The sequence below is a fragment of the Gorilla gorilla genome, chromosome 13, assembly GCF_029281585.2.
Source record: "Gorilla gorilla gorilla isolate KB3781 chromosome 13, NHGRI_mGorGor1-v2.1_pri, whole genome shotgun sequence".
Taxonomy (NCBI): Eukaryota; Metazoa; Chordata; class Mammalia; order Primates; family Hominidae; genus Gorilla; species Gorilla gorilla.
Window position 1 is genome coordinate 59,947,564 of NC_073237.2, and position 13,501 is coordinate 59,961,064.

Consider the following 13,501-nt stretch of genomic DNA (forward strand, 5'->3'; position numbering starts at 1 on the left):
CCTCTCACAAGAGGACAAAGGGTCAATGTTACAGCATAAGCCGCCCCAAATCTGAGTGCTGTCAGGAAGGGGAGATGGAGGAAGGTATTCCAAGAGTGAATAGGAATCAGCCAAGGCGAAAGAAAACATGTGCGTGGAGGTGGAGGTTGGTAATATATGGCCACCCCATCTCCCCTCCGAAGATGCCATAAAAGGGGTGGGATGGCATCAGGCGTCAGGTCCCAGGTCCCCGGCCCCCGGCAGGGAGGTGGGCGTAGAAAAAGGCGTAGAAGAGGGTCTGGGAGACGCGGAATTCCAGGGGTTTGGCGACAGCACCACTCCATCCCTCCGCAGAACGCAGGCCCCCTCTCACCTGGGCGCCGCCGCCTGGCAGCTGCGGGCAGCGGGGAGAACTGGGGAACACGTCCAAGTCACTCTCTTCCTCAGCCTCACCCTCGGCCCGAGGGAGGCTCCAGGGTCCCGGAGGCGGCCACGGTTGTTCCATGTCCGGCTGCTCCGGGTCCTACAACCGCCCTTGGCCCTACAACTGCCACTGCCAACAGACTTGGCGTGAATGGAACCTGCTGCGCCGAGCCAGAAGCCCAGCCGGGGGCCGGGGCCGTTACCCAGAATCCCTCTACTGGCCGCGACGCCGCTGCACACCCGGCGACAGCCTGGGCCTCGCCACCGGCGGACGGCGGAAGAAATAGTCGGCGCGGTGCGTCACTTCCGGTTGGGCGGGGCTGTGGAGGCGCGTCCCGGGCCCTTTGCGTGTAGTGGGTGGATCTACGATTGTATTCCTGTTTCAAGCCCCGTTTTCTTGCAGCTCTTCGGCACTGCAAACTTAACCGCTAATGGCGCTGTGGGTGGAGAAACGTTTGTTAGGTAGCGTTATATATTGTTATCTGGTGTTCCCTATACCGAAAACGGCGGGTCCTGGCCGCCGGGAGGTACTCAGACCAGGTGACCACTTTACATGTTGCTTAAAAATTGGAACTCATTCCTTTACATTGACATTTAAACCAGTGATTCTAAGGCAGAGTTGGGGCGGAGGGAGGAGAATTTTGAACAAGCGGAGCCAATTTTCCTCTCATTTCTAATTACAGGCAACAACAGAATTCTGCGAAACTTGGTTGGTTGGAGGAGCACACCAAAAATAAAGTACCGGAGCCAGCACGGCTTCAAAAAAATTAGGATCAGTACCGCTAGTAGCGAACGCATAAGAAGGGCTTCCTGTATGCCTGCGTATCTTGTGTAAGCCTAAAGATATGTACTCTCTTTATCCCCTTTTTTTGAGACGAGGAAATAGACCCAACATGCCCGAGATCACACATTTTACAAGAAGTAGGATCCAGACCCAGGGAGTTTAACTTCAAAACTTGCACGTTTAACAATCAGGTCTTGCTGCCCTACTCATAAAGAGACCCAAATAAAAACAACATGACGCCATTTTTTTCCGTGTATTTAGATTGGCAAACTTGTGGAGTCGCTTAATACCAAATGTGTACCAAGACGTAAGGAAATGATGTGAGAATGTCATTAGTATAACCTTTTAGGAGGAGTAATTTGACAATATGAGAGGCTTGAGCGGATTGATTCAGCAATTTCACCACTAAGAAAGTATGCAACAATTATTTTTGCACCAATATCCAAAGATTTACTACAAAGATTTCTGGCAGCAATTTTTGTGTGTGTGTGGCAAGAAAAAAAAAAAGCGTTCTAATTGTCCATCGATAGAGGAACTTAAATTATGGAATATTAATACAATGGCATATTACCCTTTTTTAAAAAAGTAAATTGTATCTGAATATGCTGATATATAAATACCTCCAAAAGGTATTTAGTTTTAAACAAAGCAACTTGCAGAATTAAACATATGCGTACGTATACAGAGAGAGAAGATAGAGGGATGGTATTTGTTTGCGTCCGTGTGTGTGTGTGTGTGTGCAGAACATTCCTGGAGGATATGCAAGAAACTGTTAATGATTACCTCTGGTGGGTGAGCCTAGGAAGGAAAGCTTCTGAGGATCTTTACTTTCCACATTTAGCTTCCCTGTACTGTGCTGTTTGAATATTTTTCCAATGAATGTATACTATAATTATAGTATTATAACAGTACAAGATTATAACAGTACAAGATTACTATAAAATTAATTACAAATAAAAGCTGAGAATCACTTTTGCACCTAAACCTTTTGAATTTAGGGGTGAAAGTCACAGGAGAGACTGGAAAGGGAGGAAGAAAAGAAAAACATTTTTCTCTTTGCTTCCATGAAGCCACAAAGTGCTTTGAATAGTGCCTGGCATAAAGTAAGCCCCATATAAACGCTAATGCTGTTAGTTTTTCTCCTACCTCTTTCACTACTTCTCCTCAGTCTTCTTCCCTTCTAGCTGACCTCTAACTTTAGAGTTCCTCATATTTTGGCCAGTGAGGAGAATCCTGTCTATTCCTGTGGCTTTAAATAACATCTGTGTATCTATAATTCTCAAATTGAAATCCAAGTCCTGACCTTACCCCTGTGCTCCAGACACATGTCTACCCGCTGATTTGTCATCTCTTTTTAATGGTTCATACACATCTTAAATTTAACACATCCAAACCCTTGATCTCACCCCCTTCCCCAAACTTCTTTGGGTCTTCTCTGTGTCAATCAGTGGCATCACCATCCAGTCCAAAACCTAGAGTTCAGCCTTAGTTCCTCCCTCTCCTTTACCTCTCATACCAACAGCAAGTCCTACTGTTTTTACCCCCAAAAGTTCTTTCCTGCTTTACTGCGTACTCCCTAGGCCAGAACACTATGATTGCTTCTCAGAACTACTGCAGTAGTCTTCCATGCTTCTGTTCCATTCTTGCTCCTTACAATCTCTTCATACTGTTGCCAGAGAGATTTTTAAAAAATACATAAATCATATCATGTCTCACCCCTGCTATATCAATTATATGCTTTCAATGCAAATAACTGAAACCTCAGCTAAAAGAAACCTAAACTATAAGGACATTTATTGTGTATTTAACAAAAAGAATGATCCCAGGATAGGCTTAGCAGTTTGAAGATGTCATTAAAGATTCAGGTTCAGGCCAGGCGTGGTAGCCTACACCTGTAATCCCAGCACTTTGTGAGGCCAAGGCGGGTGGATCACTTGAGGCCAGGAGTTCGAGACTAGCCTGGCCAACATGGCAAAACCCCATCTCTACTGAAAATACAAAAATTAGCCAGACCTGGTGGTGCATGCCTGTAATCCCAGCTACCTGGGAGGTGGAGGTTGTAGTGAGCTGAGATCGCAGCATTGTACTCCACCTGGGTGACAGAGCGAGACTGTGTCGCAAAAGAAAGAAAGGAAAGGAAAGGAAGGGAAAGGAAAGGGAGGGGAGGGGAGGGGAGGGGAAGGGAAGGGAAGGAAAGGAAAAGGAAAGGAAGATTCAGGTTCTTTCAATCCCTATCCCTCCTCCCTAGCATCCTAAATCTGTTTACTTTCATCTTCAGGCTTGTTACATCATGGTTGCAGGATGGCTGCTACAGCTCTGGACATCACATCAAAATATGGCAGAAGCTAAAGCAGGAAGACAGAGAAGGAGGCAAAACAGCTTTATTCACTTGTGGCTCTCATATGAAGAGTAAAGATATTTCTCGAAACCTTCTAGTGAAATCCTTATATCTTATTGGCCAGAACTGGCTTACATAAATTATGATTTGTTGTCTGGAGCTGGATGCATTGCTACCTGAACAAAACTGGAGTTCTGTTAGCAAGGAGGAAGAGTTTGTGGCAGTAAGGTAGGCAATCACATTCTCTTCTGCCGTAATTGATAAAGTTCCTGTGAAACCTAGTGGCAGCCTAATTCCTGAGTGTCATTCCTTTCTTTTTTTTTTTTTTTGAGATGGAGTCTCACTCTGTCTCCCAGGCTGGAGTGCATGGACTGCAGTGGCGCCATCTCAGCTCATGGCAACCTCCACCTCCTGGGTTCAAGCGATTCTCCTACCTCAGCCTCCCGATTAGCTGGGATTACAGATGTGCACCACCACACCCAGCTGATTTTTGTATTTTTAGTAGAGACGGGGTTTCACTATGTTGGCCAGGCTGGTCTCGAACTCCTGACCTCAGGTGATCTGTCCGCCTCGGCCTCCCAAAGTGCTGAGATTACCGGTGTGCACCACTGCACCCGGCCCTGAATGTCGTTTCTTAAACCCTCTCCCTAACACCTTCCTTGCCCTCTCCCACCCCAAAATCTCTCTTGGACTCCTTTCAGTTTCTCGAACATGGCAGTTCCTTTCCTAACTCATGGCCCTTTCGAGTTGCTATTCCCTTTGCCTTTTCTCTTACTTTGAAAGGCTTGCTAGTGGTCATGCTTTTCTTCTTAGATCTTAGACCAAATCTCATACTCTTAGGCCAATCTGGCCAGTGAGTCTAAATGAAGTTCTCATTTCTTCTTCAACCTGTTCTATTTTACCACCTTGTATATTTCCTTTGTACTATTCATCATACTATTATTTTATGTTCACTTAGTTATTATGTTTCTTACCCCAATAGAATGTAAGCTCCATGAGAGCACAGATTGTTTCTTATTCACTCTTGTACTTACATGGCTCAGAACAATACCTGGCTTACAGTAGACACTCAATAAATGTGGGCTGAATAAGTGGATAGAGAATGAATAAATGGAAACAAGGATAAAAGAAAAGGTTAAATAAAGGCAGAAGATGGTGAAAAAGGAATAGAAAGAAGTATATTTTGGTAGGAGATAAGGAGTGGATATAATGATATCAGAAGTAGCCTCATCTTGAGCCATTGCTGACTTCAGGATCTGAATCCTGTGCCCTGGCATAGTAAACACTTATTTTTGGAAACAGTTCTTGCTGTGTTACCTAGGTTGGTCTCAAACTCCTGGGCTCAAGAGATCCTCCTGCCTCGGCCTCTCAAGTGGCTGGGATTACAGGCATGTACCACCATGCCCAGCTCCAGTAGACACTTTTTAAACAAGTCTTGGAACTTAATCATACACTTCTACTTTCTTATTTTGGATAATAAATAAAATTCCTTGGAAATTGCTTTGGGTCATAATTTGCCTATTACTCCCATGGACATAGAGCTAGCCAGCTGAAACTCAAAGGAGCAAATTAGGTTTTTTTCTGAGTAGAAATTACTTTTAAATGGAAAGACTATGTAGTCCAAAATGCCCAAGGGCAGCCCTTGTGGAAGGACTTGTGTTGCATCATTATGTAAGCATTGAGCCTACAAATGCCAGTAAATGAAAGCACAAGCCAAAGAGTAACATGAGTCTGACTCATAAACTCTAATAAAGTTGGGTGAAACAGAACCCATGTGTGGGTCTACATCCCAAATGACTTCAAGATTGTTAAAAGCTGTGCAATTGCAATTTGATTCGTTCCTTGGAAGATTCCTGGAAAATTCTTGAGAAGTGTGTATATGTAAAGAAATACTCAAATTGCCAGCTCCTGTTTTGGATATTCATGCAGAGATCACTATTATAATACAGCGCTGGCCAGGCGCAGTGGCTCACGCCTGTAATCCCAGCACTTTGGGAGGCTGAGGCAGGCGGATCATGAGGTCAGGAGATCGAGACCATCCTGGCTAACACAGTGAAACCCTGTCTCTACTAAAAATACAAAAAATTAGCCGGGCATGGTGGTGGGCGCCTGTAGTCCCAGCTACTCGGGAGGCTGAGGCAGGAGAATGGCGTGGACCTGGGAGGTGGAGCTTGCAGTGAGCTGAGATTGTGCCATTGCACTCCAGCCTGGGCAACAGAGCTAGACTCCGTCAGAAAAAAGAAAAAAAAGCAAAACAACCAGCGCTACTTTTTCCCCTTTAAGTGGATGTCCCTCTGAATTACTTGTAAAGCATTATTACACACCACAATAATTTTCTCATCTCATCTGAATTTGAGGTGAATAGATCCATTACATTTTCTCTTTCAGTATGTGTAAGACTTATATTGAAGGGAATTTTATATGTTAAAGGTTTTTTTAAATTGTTATTATGATTTTTTTTAAGAGACAAGATTGTGCTCTGTCACACAGGCTGGAGTGCAGTGGCAAGATGATAGCACACTGCAGCTTCCAACATCTGGGCTCAAGGGATCCTCCCACCTTAGCCTCCTGAGTAGCTAGGACTACGAGTGCATGCTGCTATGCCCACCTAATTTTTTTTTAATGTAGACATGGGTTCTCTCTATGTTGTCCAGGCTGGTCTTGAACTCCTGACCTCAAGCAATCCTCTGGCCTCTGCCTCACAAAGAACTGGGATTACAGGTGTCAGCCACCATGCCCAGCCTATTGTGAGTATTTTTTTTAACACAAAAAAGAATAAAATTACAGAAACCCCATTCATCCATCACCCACAGTCAATAATTATCAAGATTTTACAACATTTGCTTTATCTATTCCTTTTATTCATTGACTGGAATACTTAAAAGCAAAATCTTAGACATTAAATCATTTTACCACTACATACCTTAATATATGTCTTTAAACAATGTTAATATTTGCCTTACATAAACACAAGGGCATTATCATATATATATAATGCCCATTTATCATGTATATAAAAATTAATTGCTTGGTGTTATCTAATGTCCAAACCATAATCAAATTTCCCTGATAGGCTGGGCATGGTGGCTCATGCCTGTAATCCCAGCACTTTGGGAGGCCAACGCGGGCAGATCACCTGAGGTCAGGAGTTGGAGACTAGCCTGACCAACGTGGAGAAACCCTGTCTCTACTAAAGTTACAAAAAATTAGCCGGGCGTGGTGGTGCATGCCTGTAATCCCATCTACTCGGGAGGGTGAGGCAGGAGAATCACTTGAACCCGGGAGGCGGAGGTTGAGATGAGCCAAGATTGCACCATTGCACTCCAGCCTGGGTAACAGGAGTGAAACTCTGTCTCAAAAAAAAAAAAAAATTCCCTGATAGTCTCAAATATTGCATTTGGTTTGTTTGAATTAATGTCCCAACAAAGTCCACATATTCCATTTGGTTGTGAGGTCTCTTAAGTATCTTTTAATCTAAATCAGTTCCCTCACCTCTTCCTTTTTTTTTTTTTTTTAATGCCATTGACTTATTGCAGATTAACTGGGCTAGGGGTCCTATAGAATGTCCCAGATGCTATTTATTCATTTATTTATAGACAGAGTTTCACTCTTGTTGCCCAGGCTGGAGTGCAATGGCACGATCTCAGCTCACCACAACTTCTGCCTCCCAGGTTCAAGTGATTCTTCTGCCTCAGCCTCCCGAGTAGCTGGAATTACAGACATGTACCACCATGCCCGGCTAAGTTTTTTGCATTTTTACTAGAGACAGGGTTTCTCCATGTTGGTCAGGCTGATCTCGAACTCCCGACCTCAGGTGATCCACCTGCCTCGGCCTCCCAAAGTGTTGGGATTACAGGCGTGAGCCACTGCGCCAGGCTCTATTTATTTACTTATTTGTTTGTTTGTTTACTTATTTATTTATTGAGACAAGATCTCACTCTGTGGGCCAGGCTGGAGTGCATGGCACAATCATGGCTCACTGCAGCCTCAACCACCCAGGCTCGGATGATCCTCCCACCTCAGCCTCTCAGGTAGCTGGGACTGCACGTATGTGCTGGAATGTCCCATGTTCTGTTATAAATATGTCTGCCTGCTTCCTTTTGTTGTCATTAACATGTTGTTCTATCCTCCATATTTCCTTTAAGTGAAGTTAACTCTAGAGCAATGCTGCCCATTAGAACTTTCTGTGATGATAAAAATATTCTGCCTGCATTATCTAATACCAGTAGCCACTGGCAACATATGGGTATGTGTGCTTTAAATGTGACTAATGCAAGGAGGAACTGGATTTTAAATGTATTTAGTTGGCCGGGCGCTGTGGCTCACACCTGTAATCCTAGCACTTTGGGAGGCTGAGGCAGGCGGATCACCTGAGGTCAGAAGTTTGAGACCAGCCTGGCCAACATGGCGACACCCCATCTCTACTAAAAACACAAAAAATTAGCTGGGTGTGGCAGCGGATGCCTGTAAACCCAGCTACTCAGGAGACTGAGGCAGGAGAATTGCTTGAACCCAGTAGGCAGAGGTTGCAGTCAGCCAAGATTGTGCCACTGCACCCCAGCCTGGGTGACAAGAGCGAGACTCCATCTCTAAATAAATAAATAAATAAATGTATTTAGTTTTAGTTCAGTTAGATAGCTATAAATGGCTACCATATTTTTATCATCGGACAGTGCAACACTCAGTGTAGTTGATTAGATTCAACTACAACTTTCTTGGTAAATGTGCTTCATAGGTACTTCCTATGAATCATATAGGGAAGCATATAATGTACCTATAATGATGCAGAGTGGGGCTGGAATTGATCAGTGAGTTCATATGCTGACAGCCAGATTCTGCTAATGTAAAGTTTGCCTAAAGGATATTAACATTAATATATATATAAATTATATATGTGTATATATGTATGTATGTATATATGTATGTGTGCATATATATGTATGTATATATGTATATACACACTTCATCTTTTTTATTTATTTATTTTTTGAGATGGAGTCTCACTCTGTTGCCCAGGGTGGAGTGCAGTGGCGCGATCTCCGCTCACTGCAAACTCTATCTCCTGGGTTCAAGCGATTATCCTGCCTCAGCCTCCCAAGTAGCTGGGATTACAGGCGTGTGCCACCACACCCCACTAATTTCTGTATTTTTAGTAGAGGCAGGGTTTCGCTTGTTGTCCAGGTTGGTCTCGAACTCCTGACCTCAGGTGATCCGCCCACCTCAGCCTCCCAAAGTGCTGGGATTACAGGCGTGAGCCACTGCACCCTGCTATACTTCATCTTTATGTAGTTTGTTAGAACCAAGGAAAGAACTCAGTGTAGTTCATTGAGCTTTCTCATACATACAAAAGTGAGAAAGGTAAAACTTTCTTCTCTGTATATCAGAGTTTGAGAAAACTAAACTATTACACAACATTTTAGAGAAAGACTTTGGAGAAGGCCAAATATAAGACAATTATTTCTTGGGTCTTGAGACTGGGCCCATGCTTTAAAAGAAATAAAAAATCATTGACCTGGAAATGCACTACTACTGAAATAATCCAGATCATTTCATGTTCTTGAGTGTTTTTTCGTTTTTGTGTTTCTTCCTTTTCAGGCATTTCTTACAAATGCAAATGACTAACTCACTTTGGAAACTCAATATGCTGGTGTTATTCATACTTGCTAATGAATAATTCACTGCTCAAAAGATTGTAGAGCCTGACAAATGAGTCTGTTGAGTCCAGACATAAACAAATGGCTTACAACAGGACTTTGAGGGTCTTTTTTTTAAATCACTTATGAAATACAGCTGTCCTTTTGCTCTAATAAGGGAGTATGGATGTGATGGAGAGAACAGGCCCTCTTTTCTTACCTGCCACCTTGTCTGATAACCCAGGTAGCCTTTCTTTTTGCTGTAGATGGGGAACCGATGGCAGGAAGAGGAGTCAGCATGCACTGAACTGTGCTGTAAAACCTGACTTGACTAACATTTCCCCTTTCAGATTATGAAAGCCACAGACTCTTCCTGGAAAAATGCATATATGCACATGTAGAAAATGCTGCCTATCATTTCAGGAGGTTTAAGACCCCTGAGATAGCCAGGAATCACAGGATAAGAAGCCCTGCACTGGAAGCAGAAGTGGCAAACACACTTGCATGGATATTTTTATGGCATGCAGTATATAGGATATAGCTCCAAAAAGCTGAAGAAGCCAGCTCCTGCTCCTTTCTATAGTCCCAGACCAATCCTTTCTATTATTTTACATTTTCTACTTGTTTTAATGTGGTTTCCTTTTTGGATTAAATAATGCAAGTACTTGGCAAAAATATATTTTTTAAGTACGTATAGATATTCAATGAAAAATAACTTCCTCTCTGCTTCCCTACCCCAGGTCCCTCCCCAGAGGTACACATTACATTAATAGCAGCTTCTAGCATATCTTTTCAGGGATATTCTAAGCATATATGTAGATACAATATTCTCCTTCTCTCCCAAATGGCAGCACATTGTATACATTTTTTATGCCTTTTTTTTCTTGGCTCTATATTTTAGAGACTATTTACTATTAGAATATATAGCTCTGTCTGCCTCATTCTTTTTCCATGCTCCATAATATTCCATCATATGGCTAAACCATAACTGATTTAATCTGATCCTACCTAATGAACATTTAGTTGGTTTCCAGCATTTTTTCAACTAGAAATAATTGTGTACCATATGTTTTTGTGAAAGTATACCCATGGGATAAATTCTTAGCAGAATTGCTGAGTCAAATTAAACATTTTGATAGACATTATCAAATTGCTCTCCAAATAAGTTATATGTGGTAGGCAGAATAATGGCCCCCAAAGATATCCACATCCTAATCCCTGGAACCTGTGCATATGTTACCTTACATGGTAAAGGGGAAATTAAGGTTGTAGATGGAATTAAGGTTGCTGATCAGCTGACCTTAAATTAGGGAAATTATCCTGGATTATCTGGGTGTTTCACAAAGGTGCAATCACAAAGGTCCTTAAAAGTGAAAGGGAGGCCAAGCATGGTGGCTCATGCCTGTGATCCCAGCACTTTGGGAGGCCGAGGCAGGTGTACTACTCGAGAATGGGAGTTCAGGACCAACCTGGCCAATATGATGAAACCCTGTCTCTACTAAAAATACAAAAATTAGCTGGGCATGGTGGTGCGTGCCTGTACTCCCAGCTACTCGGGAGGCTGAGGCAGAAGAATCGCTTAAACCTGGGAGGCGGAGGTTGCAGTGAGCTGAGATCGCACCACTGCACTCCAGTCTGGGTGACAGAGCGAGACTCTGTCTCAAAAAAAAAAACAAAAAAAAAAAGGGAGAGCCAGAGAGATGGCAGCATGAGAAGGACTTGGCTCTATGTAGCCAGTTTTGAACATGAAATAAGGAAACTTTAAGCCAAGGAATACGAGCAACCTCCAGAAAAGCAAGGAAACAGAAAGGCAAGGAACGCAGCCCTGCAGGCACCTTGATTTTAGCCCATTGAGATCTGTGTTGGACTTCTCACAAAATTAAATAATAAATTTGTCTTGCTTTAAGCCCCTAAATTTGTTAAGCAGCCATAGGAAATGAATACATTGTATGTATTTACACTCCCATCAATGTGTTTTCCCATACCCTTCCCACTAGTGCTGTCTCTTTAATAGTTTCTTCCTTTCATATGAATACACTTATTATTTGAAATATTTACGATTTTTGTCTTATAATTTTTTTAGTTAAAAAAAATCTCAGCCATAATTATCTGTCATATTCTTGTTATTTGTTAATTTACTCTTTGGAAAATCCCCATTTGGGGCATGTTTCATTTTCTTGTCTGGGGCCAGGATGTGAACAGGATGTGCTGCTGTATCATTTCTGCAATGCTGATGTCACTGCTGGCCAAGCTGCACTGCAGACACTCTCTGGAAATAGCGGTTGTTCATTGAAATCTGTTTGCTGCCACTAAGAGGTACCTACCCAGGTAATAAAGCCTTTCTCTTGAAGTGGTGACAGTCCAATCCTTAAAAGGCTTTGTTGGCCCCCGGCAGAGGTGGACAGCCTCAATGATAAATAACTTTGTCAGATGAGTGAGAGGGACTGGGTGTGTATAGCAACTGCCACATCTCCACAGCAGCTGAGAGCCTCAGGTAACCATGGCGGGGACAATTAGGAGAGTGTGAAGTATCCCCATCAACTCATTTAATATCACCATAGCAGATTAGCAGAAGTAGCTGTGCCTGGTCCTTTCTAATTCTGCAGATTTCTTTTACCCATTGTGATGGGACCTCTCTTTATCCATGTACATTAACCCCCACAGATTGGCTTGACCATCTCTGCATTTAATATTCAAAAATATTTATTATCTTCTATCCTATTTAGGGTATAAACGCTTAGCCATGCAGAGTTTACAGATTACGGAGACAAATAGTAATCAAGAGTCACAGGAACAAATATAAAACTGCTATTATGGCAGTTGCTACAAAGAGGAGATATATATATATTTATATGTATGATATAAGATATGATATTGAGATTCCACCTTGTCAGGGGCAGCAGAAGAGAGGTCTTGGTGGGGTATGTAAATCTGTATACATGTGTTAATCAATATCTGCAATGGATGACACTCTAAGTAAAGGGTATAGAGTGAGGAAAGGAAAGGACCTAGAAACATTGCTTAGCCAGAGGAGGATAAACAGACAAAGAAAGAATAGCCAGAAAGTTGGAGGGAAACCAGAAGAGAGCTGTGCCCTAGCAGCCAAGCAAGGAGAGTCCAGTTAGATCAAGAGTTAAGACTAAGAAAAGCATAGCATGGAACATTGTGTCTCTAGAGATCAACAGGATGTCTATACTGCAGACCCAGTGATGTGGTAGGGCACACCTGGATTCAAATGTGGCTGCTCCCTTATTAGGTCTGTGGCTTTTAGTAAAAGGCTGACTAGCTTCAGATTCTGCATCTGTAAAATAGGGATAATATCTCCCTGATAGAGTTATTGTAGGGATGAGATGAATTAGCATATGCAATGTGCCTAGCAATTTGCAGATCCTCAATAAAGACTGATTCTTCTCTCCCAATACAACTCTGGCTATTTATTAATTTGTTTTGCTTGTCACTCTCCTTGATTTCTTAGCATTGGTGTTGGTGACCTACCTGTTAGGATCATCACAGGTCCTGTCCCACATCACTCTGGGTGTCAGCAAGTTGTGAGTGACAAATCAATGATCTGGACACTATAGATAGTTAGGTGCCCACCTGTATCTCTTGATATGTAGAGAGACACAGCACTAGGAACTGGATAAGGATACAACATGCCCTTCTTCATCATACCAAGTTTTTCCCTTCCAGGGAAATAAACTCCGGTTACCAAAATGAATACCTAATCTTGTCTTGACCATCCTTCTGCACTATTTCCAATTGTATAACTCTCTAATGCAAAATATTAGTAATAAATGACTGAACATAATTTAGGATTTAAAATTTTTTTTTCAGAGGCAGCATTGGCCTTCCTAGATTTTTTGGATTGCTAGAAGGAGCCACTACCTGCTCCTTTCCTTCATTTTTGTCTATTAGATGTAGTGAACGTCCCCTACTCATTCAGAACTCTTGCTCTGCCCACCACCTCTAACAGTGTTCACAGTAACTGTGGTTTTGGCAAATACAATAACTACCCATTGGACTACTCAATGCTTGCCTTAAACTAAACCCCAGAAAAGGCTGGACACCGTTATGGAAAGACTGACATATTTCTATTGCTGCTAACAGGGGATACCTAACTTTTAAATATGTTTAAGAATTAACCTTATATTTCTAATTAGCACACGTTTGTTATTGACGGTGGCCATGTTTTCCGAAGCAAACATAACATTTAATAAGCAAAAGAGTATTTTTAGGAACAGGCAACTATATTAAATGAGAATTGTTACAGAAACTACAAGGCTTGGGGTCGTGCAGCTACTAAACGTGTACTATTTAAATTATAACAGACCTATGATCTCATTC

At 42.4% G+C, this 13,501-nt stretch overlaps 2 protein-coding genes across 19 annotated transcripts in view; one reads left to right on the top strand and one right to left on the bottom strand.

The window, feature by feature from the left end:
• Positions 1–678, bottom strand: part of CDC37L1 (cell division cycle 37 like 1, HSP90 cochaperone) — a 28,245-nt gene extending 27,567 nt beyond the window's left edge. Inside the window, exon 1 of the mRNA XM_004047762.4 lies at positions 353–678. Coding sequence (XP_004047810.1) covers positions 353–484 — 132 coding nt within the window. The 5' untranslated portion in view covers positions 485–678. The remainder of the gene's footprint in view (positions 1–352) is intronic.
• SPATA6L (spermatogenesis associated 6 like) overlaps positions 577–13,501 on the top strand; it is a 159,227-nt gene continuing 146,302 nt past the window's right edge. For 6 of the 18 annotated variants that reach the window (XR_008668441.2, XR_008668440.2, XR_002007379.4 and 3 more), the window contains exons 1-4: positions 748–864; positions 1,086–1,233; positions 3,465–3,752; positions 11,349–11,485. The gene's annotated coding sequence lies outside the window, so the exon portion shown is untranslated. Of the gene's footprint in view, positions 698–729; positions 943–1,085; positions 1,234–2,184; positions 2,290–3,464; positions 3,753–6,024; positions 6,272–11,348; positions 11,486–13,501 lie in introns of those variants that run through there. The other 12 variants (XR_010130221.1, XR_010130222.1, XR_008668443.2 and 9 more) reach the window with 9 other exon arrangements.